A 13,938-nucleotide genomic window follows, 5' to 3' on the forward strand; every position below is an offset into this window, starting at 1 on the left:
CACACACTCTTGAAGAAGTCACCATTTATTTCAGTGTCTTAAAGAAGAAAATAAAAAGCAGATGCTCTAAGTGTACTTACTTGAAAAAGACGAAAATCCCCAGCGAAATCACTAAGGTGAAAATCGACATAGAATGACCCACGATAGCCAAGTAGTACAGATTGTATGCATCCTGGAACAGCAACAACAGAACCAGTTACAAATAAAAGTAGGTGAATAAGTGATTGTAGAGGAAGGAAAATACTTTCTACTCTTAAATATTATAAGTAAAAAAACTACTTTTTAAAAACTTAACATTATAATACATTTCATAGAACTGAATTATACAAAAAAATAACAAGCTGTATTAACATATTAAATATGACAAGGTTAGCAGTTACACTAGAATAAGTGTGGCCAGGTAGGAAGAAGACTGGATTTATCAGGGCTGGGCTCTACTCTGAGTATTGTCACTAGACCTTTGTGGAACCTTCATAAATCAGTCAGTTAGTTCACCTATTTCGATCTCAGTAGTCCTCATCTATCATGTACTTTGGTTGGACTAGATGATTTCTGAAACAAGTATCTACTGCTTATAAGAAACACCATTAAATACAGGGACACAAAAATATTGGATGTGAAAGGAAAGTAACTAAAAGAAAATAGGTGTAACAGACAGATTCAGATGTTAAGTCAGGAAAATAAAACAATTCTAAATTTCTATGCACCTAATAACATAAAGCTCAAAGCACATAAATGATAAAACAAAAAGTGACAACTCCTAGTAATTTATAGAAAACACAGACAAGAAAAACAACCTACAGTATAATTATGAAATTTTACTAATTAACATGTAATAAGCACTGTATCCAACAACTACAAGATACTCATCTTTGGGCATGTACAAGAATGTTTATCTAATCTGATATTTTATAGTCAGTAAAGCAAATCTCAACACATTTCAAAAATGTAATCTTAAAGAAATCTTAAATGGCAACAATTGTCTATTATTAGTAAAAAGGTTTTTTTTTTAAAAACCTTCATATTATTGAGAATTAAGCAATACATTTCCAAATGGCGATTAGATGAAAGAACTCCTTAGGAGGTATTTAGAAATCTTTATGAGAAAACAAACACTCAGTTCTTTTTTTTTTCCTAGGAATTAATTTTCTAATTATTTTTCTAAATTCAATACTAGACAAAACTATGAGTGTTGTTTTTGTTAAGTTCTTCCTTTTAAATAGTTTACCATATAGAATCCCTTGCCATTTAAACTATGTTTTTAATTTGGATATATATCCATTCCCCTATCACCTTCAAGCATTTTATTTTTATCTCTGCATAATTTATTTATAAGAAAACTTCATGTAACTTAATTCTTTTCAGTGTCTCCAGTATATTCTTTTAAAAAATATATATTCTTTGGAATTAGAGACTTCTAAATGTGTAAGATTAAGCCAACAGCTAGCTCATAATTTAGTTGCCATTCTTGTATCATTTGTAAGACTGAGAGGTGTGTGTGAGTGAATGTGTGTGTGCATGTGTGTTTTAATAAATTCTAGCTTGGTTTCTGCACATTTTTTGTATTTATGTTAGAATATTTGTGCAATGAATATCAATCATTATATTAGGTACCTAGAGGGGAGCATTTATTGCTTGAATTGTTTATTTCCCTTTCACATGTGGCCACGATGTGTGAGCAGGTCAAACATGGGAGCATTCAGAAATAATTTTTGGACCTGCACTGTTTATAACAATTCAGTTAACGGAGTTACAATTATTTCCTTGTAAAATGATAATCAGCACTCATTCAGGAAATTCCTCACTCAGTGACATGTCATTTCAATCAGACCTTATTAAGTAAATAGCTCTCCATTAGGATGTAGACAGGAGTCTGAATCTCAGTGGTGACTAAGCAATTTACAGGGAGGTGCAGGGCTTTGATGCCCCTCAGCCTGTGACTGTGATGAGGTGTCCTTAGTTCCTGGTCTCTTGTACTATCTATCCTTGTTTGTCTTGTTGCTGTTGTTTGTTTTATTTTTAACAAAAGGAAAAATTTCTATATCCCTAAAGTTTCTCTACAAGAAGCAAAAGTAATAATGTGTTTTACTTTCCAATGTAGTAACTGTTTTGCACACAAGTCTATCCTTGAAGGAAACAGTACATTTCCACTAGAGCCACCAGGTTGCTCAGAGGGGCCCTGTGTGGCTAAGAATGATCAACTTTTTTCCCAGTTCTGTGGGAAGAGGTTGTAGACTTAGTAATCTTCATAGATTTCTGATATACTGAAGGATAGGATAGGTAGCTGTTTCATTCCCTCCCACATAGGTTTAAAAGTTTCTAAGCAGAGATGATAATAAAAATATTTAACAGCCCATAAGGCCCATATACCAACAAATCAGAATGGACTTTCACTGAAAATAATCTAAACAACCACACCTAAAGCTGATTCAATGAACTGATGAGAACTTTCTAAAGGTCCCTCCAAGGTCTGATAGTAAAACTGTGATGAACATCATGGGTGGTGGAGGCAGGACAACTGTTAGCTTTTGACTTGTGGAAAATCTGTACTTTTGAAACCCTTGCAGGAGGTGAGAGATTAAAGTCCCTGGAAATGTTGCCTGATATCGGGCATCATAGAATCCCATTGTCTGTCCCATGGACACTGTTCCCCTTGTCAAAAATAGTGTGATTCCATTTGCTTATGGAACTCTCACTGATACTGAGTACCAATCTAGAAGTGAAATGTTTTCTCCAATGTATCTTCATAGGAGCCATAGGACTTAAAGGTCAGTATCTAATTTCCTTCTATGAAATAGATTGGCTTCTTCATAGCAGGCATTTTATAGTTCTGTATTCATTTCTATGTATACATTCTCACTCAATACTGAAAGTTGAAACAGAACCTACCTGTAGTTTCTCCGGAGTGAAAGCGTTGCACATGGTATAGTTGGACCAGGTTTCATTGTCTTCAGGATGTTTATACCAAAACCCTTTTTCATCACAGTATCTAGTAACCCTTTCTGTTAACGAAACACAGTAGTTACTAACTTTATTAATCTTACCCCTTAGCGGGGACTTAGATGGTGTGTCCACAGACCCCCTGTAACTGAACCCGCTTCGTTTCAACATCTGGGCCACCTAAGTCTTTATAGTTACATTTAAAACACTCCTTTTTGCGCCTCCCCTGGTGTCGCAGTGGTTGAGCGCTGGGCTGCAAAGCTGCCCGCAGCCTCTGCAGTGCTGGTTCGATCCCCGGCTGCCGGGTGAGGGTCCCACATGGCGCGCAGACCTCTCCTGCCGCGCCCAATTTCATTAGTCTGCCTGTTCTGTTCCCCACTCTGGCTCTGGTGAATTCTCTCACCCTCCCGTGCTTCTGACTGTACCCAGTGCTTGTATAAATAAATCTTAAAAAAAAAACCAAAACACTCCTTTTCCATTATTTTAATCTCAGATTTGTTTAATATCAGATTTGTTTAATCTCAGATTTGTTTCTATCTGTTTTTTTAAAACATCTTTTCTGGTCCTGATACCTGCATCCCTTAGAGCTAGGAAGCTGCACCCTTTTATCCCCCTGAGATCCACATTCCTCCATCCCCTATTTTAGTTTCATCTACTGCTGTGCTCTGCCTTCTCACTGGCATTTCCTTAGTGCACTGGGTTGAGGTCCCTCATTCTAGTCATTTTCTTGTGGGGATTTCATTGTTGATCAGTATCATCTGAGCTGCACTTTTAGTCACAGCAGAACTTAAAAAATATCCTAAAGTCCAAGCTGTGCTTCAAATTCATTAAATTGGAATGCCAAGGGTAGCACCAGGCATGAGGATTTCTAAAAGTTCCCCAGTTCCTAAGTCATGTTGAGAATCACCTACTACTACTAGCACCTACCCCACCCTACTCCCACACCCGCCGTCTAGTCTCTGGATTGAGGCTGTTAAACAACTTCACACATACTTCTTTCCCATTCATTCCTCTGCACTTATTTCCACCATGGAGCATTGAGCATTTTGGGTTCTAAGTCTCCAGTCTATTTGCATGCGAAAATATTAAGATAGGTAATTTCAGCCCCCTAATTTTTCATTCTACTTGATGTTCTGGACTTTTATCCTGACTAAGCAGAATAATCCCAGCCTAACTTATTTTTTTTTAAAGATTTATTTATTTATGCATACAAGAGCTGGGGTACAGGCCAGAGATGCGGGAGGTGAGAGGATTCACCAGAGATAGAGTGGGGAACAGAACAGGCAGACTGACTGAAACACATTGCTGAGGGGAGCAGCGGATGAGACAAGGGACGTCTGCCTTGCCATGTGGGTTGCTCCCTGGTCGCCCAGGGATTGAACTCGTGCTGCAGAGGCTATGGATTGCCTCATAGTGGGGTGCTTAGCCCCTTGCCACACCAGGGAGGCCTATCCCAGCCTAACTTTTAGCCACACGGAGTATGATGTCCTACAGGTCCAAAGAAAACATGTCCTTCCTTGAAAGTTCTAAAAGGAACTCAGTTTGTAGACATTTGTAAGGAGATTTAGATACACTATTTGTCAAATGCTTTTTTAAAGACTGTTTTGCTTACTTACGGAGGGTTAGGTAAGAGCTTTGGAGACTTGGGTTCACTTATGGTTTTGTGTCAAAGATTACGTGAGTATAAATGAGATAATACATCATAAAATATTTTGAAAAAGTGATATTCATAGAAAAGTATTGCTATGTCACTTTTTATAACTATAGTAAACTTGGTATCTTTTATTAAAACAGAAAACTGGTAGGTGTCTAGAGTTACTACCTTGTGATTTATTTTTCCTTACACATGACAGTTTTATATAAACTCCAAGGTTGTACAATATTTTCATCATTCATGTTATGTCAGCCCCGTATCTGCTATTTCTTGATTAAAAATTTTCATAAGTCACCAAATAAATGTTAATTGAAAATTTAAAAACATGTCAAATAAAACTGGTTATAGAAATCTAGTTTATTTAATTTGTTGTTAAAATATTATTAATAATTTATTTTAAATTTGTTATAATATTCTATTATACAAATCTCATTTTAATTTAAAATTTAATGGAATTTAAGACCAATGTGCACCACTGACTAGTAATATGACTTAAAAATATGGACAGCTTACAGTATTTATATAAATGGATAATATTTTAATTTAGGAAATGTTTCAGAGATCTCAAAATGTGTATAATTAGATAAGCATATTTACATTTGATATTCTTTTCAGAATATCAAAGCATCATGGCAAGATAGAAAATGAAAATAAATACTCTACCTGTTGGATCAAAATCTGGAAAATAATCGGGGCAGTACTGATAGGACAGCACTCCAGCCGGTGTGTCATCCCAGCAAGTCCATCCATCCCAGGAACGATTGCAGTATGGACCTGGCCATTAGAAATTAATATTGCAATTGTCAGAACTCAGTATCCTCAGCAGGATTAAACATTCTACAGACAGTAATTTGGGGGTTCTTCACTTGGATGTGGAAATATTAGAAGAAGCAACAGCAGTAAAATACCACCTAGTAATGCAATTTGCATTTTAGTGCTTTCTCCATTTACTCCTCAAAAGACATACATGTCATCTCTATAGAATCTTTCCTCCAAAATCCTTCCTTTAAAATATATCTTCAGAATTGCTACAAGAGTACTCTTTTATATATCTGTAAAATCATCATTGGATGAAAGGCTTATCTTGAATTATATAATTATTTGACATTGGAATATATGTATTTTACTAACCATTAACCTTTCAAGGTGTTGCTTGGGTAGGGCTCAGTCTTACTTCAAGGATGATGTAATAATTGTTCATTTGGAGGTGTATTTTCAGCTAGCTCATGGACTACATATAAAGCAGCCTTATTCCATTAGAATAACACTTGTCACTGGCTAAATAATGCTCAGTTTAATCACATTATGTGGTCATTATTGGCTTCAAGTGGTTTTCTCACTGATTTCAAAAATCAAATCTAATATAAAACACTAAAAATGATATTCACAAGAATGAATCTCAAGCTTGAAGGCAGTTCTCAAAAAAAAAAAGCTTTAAATAATTATCATAGCACAAAAGTTCAACCTCTCAAGATAATTAAGACGCAAGTCCTTTCTGAAAATAACAATTTCATGTTTCTATTGTCTCATTTGTTTCAGAGAAATAGTTTCTTTTAGGGGCAGAGTTGCATTTAATGCCTTTTCAAATTTGTTAAAAATACTGAAATTACTGAAGGTAGAGGAATAACATACATCTATCTTTCAACTGACTTGTGTTTAAAGGAAAATGTTACAAATAGGAATGACTATTATAACTTTTAACTACTTGAAGGCAAACCAATGTTTTCCTTCCACCAAGCACTGTTGTCTTATAATATACAAGGATGTACAAGATCTTGGTGGATCTTTCAAAATGTTATAGAGGACAGGAAAGACAATTTAAATGGATGTATAACAATGGGTGGCCATCATATCCTCCCTTTTGTTTTCTTCTGGGGCCTTTAAATTAACAGAATTTGTTAGGTCCTGAAAACAACTGGGCAGACAGAATATTCTAGAGGCGAGAGGAGAAACAGTCTCTAAGTGATATCTTTTTCTATTTTCTCTGTGAACTAGGGGTAGAAAGGAGAAAGGAATAGCATGAGTTGTCAACCAATTGACAGTTAAGGGAAAGATACTGCCTAATTAATCCAAACCAGATGGGGTTTTGACAGGTTCTTCTTAGACAAACTCTGCCCACCATTTTCCAACTTCCTTCCTAGAATTTTCCAATTTCTCTTTTTATTTAACCCTGTATTATTCCTGCTTGCCAGGTGTGAATATGGAATTATTGTAGTAATAATGTGATCAAAGCAGATGTTAGCCAGAAACTTTTCTGATGAACTTAAAAGGCAAAAACTAAGCCCATTTGCCATATGAAATACACAAACATACCGTAGTATGAAAACCATTGCTAAAACTGTGGTATATTAAATACTAAATACAGTAGTATATTAAATATTAAATATAATATACTGTAGTATATTAAATTAAAATCAGTCAACATATTTGCCCCTGGAAGAAAATAAGCCTTTAATGATGTTTGAAATGCGTGTTTACACAGATCCTCTTTTTACCTTCTCCTTGGTAGGGGGGTAACTTTGCCATTCGGTCATAGCATTGGAACTGTGCATCCATCATCTTCTTTCGTCCTAGGACGTACAGGAATGGCTCAGGCTCAATTGTTGGAGAAAAGGTGGTGTTTGAATCGGAAGGAAGAACGGGGGTTGGGTGCTGTATTAAAAAGAAAAATTGGTTACATATAGAGAGTAACTGATTATGTACACATAATTTCATTATATTTTTATACATTTATACCTACAATACATTTAAAACATTACACAGATTATGCTTATAAAAGTATGAAAAATTTTATTTTTCCTTCTATAAGCAACAGTTACTTATGGTCTCCCTGCAGAATATTTTTTATTCTATAACCCGAGTGTATTTATAGTTCATCTACAAATTCTAACTACAAATTTCATATTTACATTCAGTCCTTTACTATTGAAAATGTATAGCACCCACACACATTCATGTACTTCTTTATCGAACAATTTTCAGAAATTTTTTTATTAGTGTACAGAACTAAGCAAAACAAATAACCTGATCCCCCCCCAAAGTAGTAATATTAATCAACTTTGCCTTATTTGGAACTCTTAAGATCATGAATCACATTATTAAAAATAGGTAAGGCAGTGCCAGAGATAAACTTTATTTTTATTTAATTCTTTCAGCTGATTTTTGTTTGTGCTTAGATTAAGCACATTGCCAAAATTTTACCCAGTTTATCCCACAGAACAAATAATGTTTTTCTGAGATTCTAGCTTGGATAACTGGGCTTAATTTCTTTAAACTGGTTTCATCAGCAGATGATCATACAGGGTAATGAATTTTTCACTGCTGAAAATCAGTGTAAATTTTACATGTTTCTGTCAGTACTGCTAATGTCAGTCTCAGTCCTACTTATTATAACTAATGTGTGTGTGTGTGTGTTTGAAAAATATCTTTGTGCCAGTAAGCTGAAGGCAGGGACTAGATCACCCCATAATGGAAAAAGGAGCAGTTCCTAACCTTCTTAACAAAAATACAAAGGCATAATTGAATATGAGGAAAGAAAAATAGTAATAGTCAAACACCCCAGATACTTTATCCTATATAACTGGGAAAAATGGTAGTGCCCTGAGAAAGGGGAAAAGTTGGGAAAGAAACTCTTCATTGGGGGAAGAACGTAACTTCTCTTCTGGATTTGTATTGGAAGTGCCAGCACGTCATCTGAGTAGAAATCATTTCAGAGGGTAGATATATACTACTGTTATAACATTGCTGTTATGACTCTACATGGACAGTTACTTGAACACAGTTGACACTATACTTTAAGCGTTAGGGTTATTTCTGCTTTTAATGACTCTTGAATTTACAAGAGAAGAAAGACAAGCCAATGAAACAACAAAATGATTAAAAATGTGCAAATCCCTTATTAATGTAGTTGAACAACATTCTGTTGTCATATCACCCTTTTCCAATGGATTTTAAGATCAGTCATCAAATATGCATTGAGCTTGGTGAGCTAAGTATTGTTGAAGATACATTGATGAATAAAACTAGTATAGATTTTTCCTCATGGACCTTACAGTCTAGCAAAAAAACCCACAACACTATAAAATATTTCTTGACACCAATTATCTTGAAAGGTAAAGAGTCATTAAATGCTCAGATATTTCATTAGAAATTGGGATGTGTTTGGGAACACACACATAAAAAAGATGTTAAGTCTTCATTTTGGATTTTAGTAGCTTATATTTGTATGAATGTGTGTATGAGTGCACATGTGTGCGTAATTCCACTCAAAATCATGTAACCATGATCTTTAACCATGTCTAATGGTGTCCTCGCAATAAAAGATAGCAATAGATGGTTCAACTGATGCATATATATTAGGTTCTTTATGTTTACTTGGTAAGAGAATTATCATTTAAGATATTTAGTTTTGGGCCACTTTATCACCATCTTCAAATCAGCTTAGAAGATGGAACATGATGTCATACAAAAATATTTTCTGTTTACTATATCAGGGACTATTTTCTGTCATTTATGTACAGGGACATTAGTGACTAATTTGTTTAAGCTTAGTGTCATTTCCAAAAATAAAATTCTGAATTCTGTCTTTAAATGGACAGGACAACTAGCTAAGGAATGTTCCTGTGTAGTTGGAAATTCATGGAAGCCCTGGGGGACGGTATGGACAAGTATATCAAATGGAAAACCCTATACTTATGTTTTCATTACAGTATTATTTGATTGAATGCAGTTAAAATAACATCAATAACAGTGGAGATAAGACCATCTGAAAGAGTAGGTGTAGTTGAGGCAGATGATAGCGGTATCAATCTTATCATTCTTGCAATATTGAAACAAACTCCAGTGAACTTGATTTGGAGTCTGGTTCAGCAGAGATTGTTTCAACACTGAAGGAATGAGGAATTAGAACTTCTGTCGTTAGTTGAGCCAAAATAATCTGAATCCGATCCTGGTCTGGTTCATTGCACATTGACGATGGAATTTTCCCACTGGAAGCTGAATGTTTCAGTGATTTTCTTCTGAAGATAGGCATTGAGACATTCTGTTACATACACATATATACGAGACATTCTGTTACATGTACACACACATATATATACATATAACAGATATTCATATAACATATATACATATGTGTATACATATAACAGATAGGTAGGTATAGATATACAAAGACAGTGATATAAAACATATAAAGTTCAAGTTGTGGAATAACTATTTCATAAAATACCATATATACAAATTTCATAACACACATTAAACATATTAAACGTTTTGCTGATGATTTTATACAAATAAAAATTATTAGTGGAGGTGGTAGAATTTTCAGCAATAAAGAGGCAGAGTAGAAGCAGTAATGATTAGATGAAAGTATCAGGTCATGTGAAAGATTTAAAAATGTTTACTTATCATAAGTATTATGTTTATACTACATATTGGGGGCGGTCAGCAAATATATGATTCGATGTTCACATGAAGATAGAAATGAGTTGTTAAGGGCATTAATATTTTTCTGAGTAAAGATCATTGTTCGAAGTTTTGCAGACAAGATGTCACAAGATTCTTGAAAAACAAAACAAAAAACAATCTCTTAGGTATCCTATGTAGCAGTTTAGTTGCCATATATGTTATGTCACTCCTAAAGGTTCAAGTAAATGGTGCCACACATATGACCACCGAGCTGCCACCAAAGCTGTAGTCCACAGCTTGAGTACCTCCCATGTGCCAGTCACTGTTATAGGTTTTGGAGGCTCAGCAGCAAGGTTGCTGCCCTTGTGGAGCTTCGGTTATACAAGGTTTCATCCACACTAGTCATGGAGTACATAGGAAAGCATTCTGATTTGAGTGGCCTAAAATCAGCCTACTTTGGAGTTACAGGCAGTTTTGGTTGTATTTTTTTTTTTTTTAAGATTTATTTATTTGTTTGTTTGTTTGTTTGTTTGTTTGTTTATACATACAAGCACTGGGTACAGTCAGAAGCGCGGGATGGTGAGAGAATTCACCAGAGCCAGAGCGGGGAGCAGAGCAGGCAGAAGGACCAAAGTACACTGCTGAGGGGAGCAGCGGGCGGCAGGAGAGGTCTGCGCGCCAAGCGGGACCCTCCTCCAGTGGCTGGGGAGCAGCTGGGGATCGAACCGGCGCCGCATAGGCTGCGGGCAGCTTCGCAACCCAGCGCTCAACCGCCGCGCCACCCGGGAGGCCCTACAGGCAGTTTTTGAAAGTAAGGAGACAGAATGAGGATATAGAGCTGTTCTGTGCAGAACTTTGAGAAATGGTCTATCTTTGCAGTGGCTGAAACCCGCTGAATGCAGGGGTCCATGCCCCTTGCTGAAAGGAAAGATTCATACTGATTGCCACAGACAGAAATCCTCTAAAAGGAAAATGAATTCAGAATCCACAAATCGATAGACCCAAAATTGATAATGTATATGTTAGAATTATTTGTAGTTTTCAATTACTTATATTTTTTAGATGAGCAAAGAATGAAATAGAACTTTGCAAAGTGTTAGTGCTGGTTCTTCCAGGTAAAATCAGATGCCTGGTTGATGTCCTATGTACTTTCTACTTATATATAAATGCATAAACAACACAATTGCTGGAAATATTCAGTGCAAATAAGGGAATACAGTTGACAACCACAACAACATGCTATCAGAAAAATCTAGTTTTTCAATTTTTCATCATTTTCATCATCATTAGCACTTTTTGAGAGCTCCCTATGTGCCGAGGACTGTTTAAGTCAATTTCATTACAGGAAATAGGAAGGAAGTGAAGGGGTGATTTTGATTAGAGTAGATATGGTGAATGGAATGTGGTGACCTACACCAATGCTTTCAAAGCAATTTGGAAATCAGGTTGGTAGAGTTCAATAAATATATTGGTAGTGGTTGTTTACGATATGGTAATATCTAAGAAGTGATATTCTGAGGTAATTAAAATCACTGTCACTTTTTAAAAAAGTTCCCCTTTTTTCTGAGGAGTATCAGTGTGGGGTATAGTGTATTTTAGAAGGAGATTGATGTATCTAATGAATTTTTATGGACAAATCTTCTGAATCAAAAACATAATCCAAGCATAGATAGAGAATCAAATTTCTGTTGGTCACAGCAAAGAGAGCACAAAGCCATTTAAGTGCTTAGTGCAGTTATGTTTGCTAGGAAAGAGGTGTCCACAAAGCATAAAGCATTTCTGTTCATGAAAATAAGTGGAATTCTTTCAATCTCTGAATTTTAAAATATATCAGATAAAATATATCTGAACTTTGAATGAAAGTGATCTGCTACAGTTTTTAACACACTAGAGATTATCTGAAGTCTTTGTAGTAAAAGGTTAGATAATCCCCAAATTATCTTGTTAGGATTTAGTAGTGCCTTTAGCTCTTCTATCAACGAACAATATAATTAATCATATGTTTTATGAAATGAAATTAGTTAGAAATATTCACATGTACTTGACGACACAGAATTTTATTTGAGCTATAAAAAGTAACTATCAATTTATAAACAGAATATACCAATATTTCTGCATCTCCAGAATACTGCACAGGCTTTGGCACATTATAGAGAACATTACATATTTTATTGGTAATAGTTTCTACAATAGTCCTGCTTAATTATTTTGAAAATCATATTTCCAATGGCATGAATTTACCTGCATTTCCAAATACTGGATTACTTTTAGAAAATTATACAGAACTTTCTTTAAAGATTAAAATAATATGTACAGTCTTACATAATAAAATAACTTATTATCTAAATAGGTATAAAGGGGTTACATTAACAATCATTCCCATAAACCATTTATTTTATACATTAACATTACAAAATAAAAATCCCTTTAAAATTAACTCAACATTTATAGGACATTAACAATATTTTCCCCTTGAATAATGTAAAGAGAAATAGTTTATGTAGACTTGTAAGCCCATAATTACACATGAACACACACTAGAAATCCTAGAACTGGAACCCTAGGCAAGATTTGTTTGGGTGAGAATCAGATCCTGAGTGACTGACATGTATAATTCATTGGCCAATGTTGTTCATATATGTTAAAGCTGATGTGATGGTGGGTTAACAATGTGCACACAAAAATAAGCATTGATAATGTTTTCTAAGAGGTAGTTCTGACTACTAACTAAATTGTTCAGGAATAAAATAATATAAAAAATAAATTGAGCATGATTTAATAGACTAGAGAGTTATGGAATAACTCTCGGTAACATGTTAAGACATAAAAATTTTACTTTCAGATAAAAATATATTTAAAATCAATAACCATACTGAAAGAATTCATATGCTTTAAAAAGACAGTAACCCCAAAATTGTGATTCAAAGAAAGTCACATGTCTATCATGAAAACAGTTTATCCAAGAACATTATTAACTTTCAACATTAATTTCCAGGATAATGTGGAGATGTCTCAAATTATTGCTGAATTTTTGTAAATAATCAAAGCTCATATTTCTGTATTAAAAATACTACTCTAAATCAATGAAATTTTACTGGGAAGATTTTGTCAGCAAAATACTAAGAAAATGATAGTTTTGAGGAACTATGTTTTGACTCCTGGAGAAAAATATCTACTCCTGCTAATACCCATTCAGTCATACTCAAACATTCCTTCTTGTTTTAACATTCTATATTAACATAGCTTAGAATAAATTTTGTTTCACTCACATGTAGAAAGATGAACAGGGCAAAAACCCAGCGTGTAAAGGTGAGCTTCATTTTTGCTTTTTGAAGATGATCTCCTCTCTAAGGTCTGAAAAAATGGGAAAGTAACAAAGACATTTAAATTAATATAGCTTTAATATTAAATACATCCTTTCTTTTTTTCTTGTCTTTCTGTATGAATTGAAGAGGATCAATGTCCCAAGACATCCTAAATAAAATGCATGTAAGTGAAAACAGCATGTTTACAACACAAACGCAACTTTCTTCTGTCTAGGAAGGACTGTTATCCGATTATTGCCTGAAGTCCTCCTGTTAAGAAATTCTGGAGTCACTTTACATATCAGGACCAAATTAAAGGATTCAGAAGAATTGAAAACAACCAACAAAGACTTCAATTAACACGTGACATCACTAAGAACTGCTAAAAATTTTCAATGGAAATGTCACTAAATCACCTTGTTGGACACGAACAAATGAAATCTGTCGTTTGAGAAGGATTAATAGTCAGCCCTTTAGGTATTCTAGGACCAACATTTATTTAGTCATATTTGGAGACTTGTGTATTTTCCTCACCTACAAATTTTTCTTCAAACTTTGAGTTGTTATTAAGAATCCTTTAGGAAAAAAAAAAAAAAGAATCCTTTAGAGGATTATGTTAAGTGAAAAGAG

General features: G+C 34.6%; 1 protein-coding gene across 1 annotated transcript in view; it reads right to left on the bottom strand.

The window, feature by feature from the left end:
- CALCR (calcitonin receptor) overlaps window positions 1-13,323 on the bottom strand; it is a gene marked incomplete at both ends in the record, with an annotated part of 49,331 nt that extends 36,008 nt beyond the window's left edge. The window contains 5 exons of the mRNA XM_084230840.1: window positions 81-172; window positions 2,890-3,002; window positions 5,258-5,368; window positions 7,090-7,246; window positions 13,273-13,323. Of these exons, the coding sequence (XP_084086966.1) occupies window positions 81-172; window positions 2,890-3,002; window positions 5,258-5,368; window positions 7,090-7,246; window positions 13,273-13,323 (524 nt within the window). The remainder of the gene's footprint in view (window positions 1-80; window positions 173-2,889; window positions 3,003-5,257; window positions 5,369-7,089; window positions 7,247-13,272) is intronic.
- Between the last annotated feature and the right edge of the window lie 615 nt (window positions 13,324-13,938).

This window comes from Talpa europaea (genome assembly GCF_964194135.1).
Source record: "Talpa europaea genome assembly, chromosome: 3".
Classification (NCBI taxonomy): Eukaryota; Metazoa; Chordata; class Mammalia; order Eulipotyphla; family Talpidae; genus Talpa; species Talpa europaea.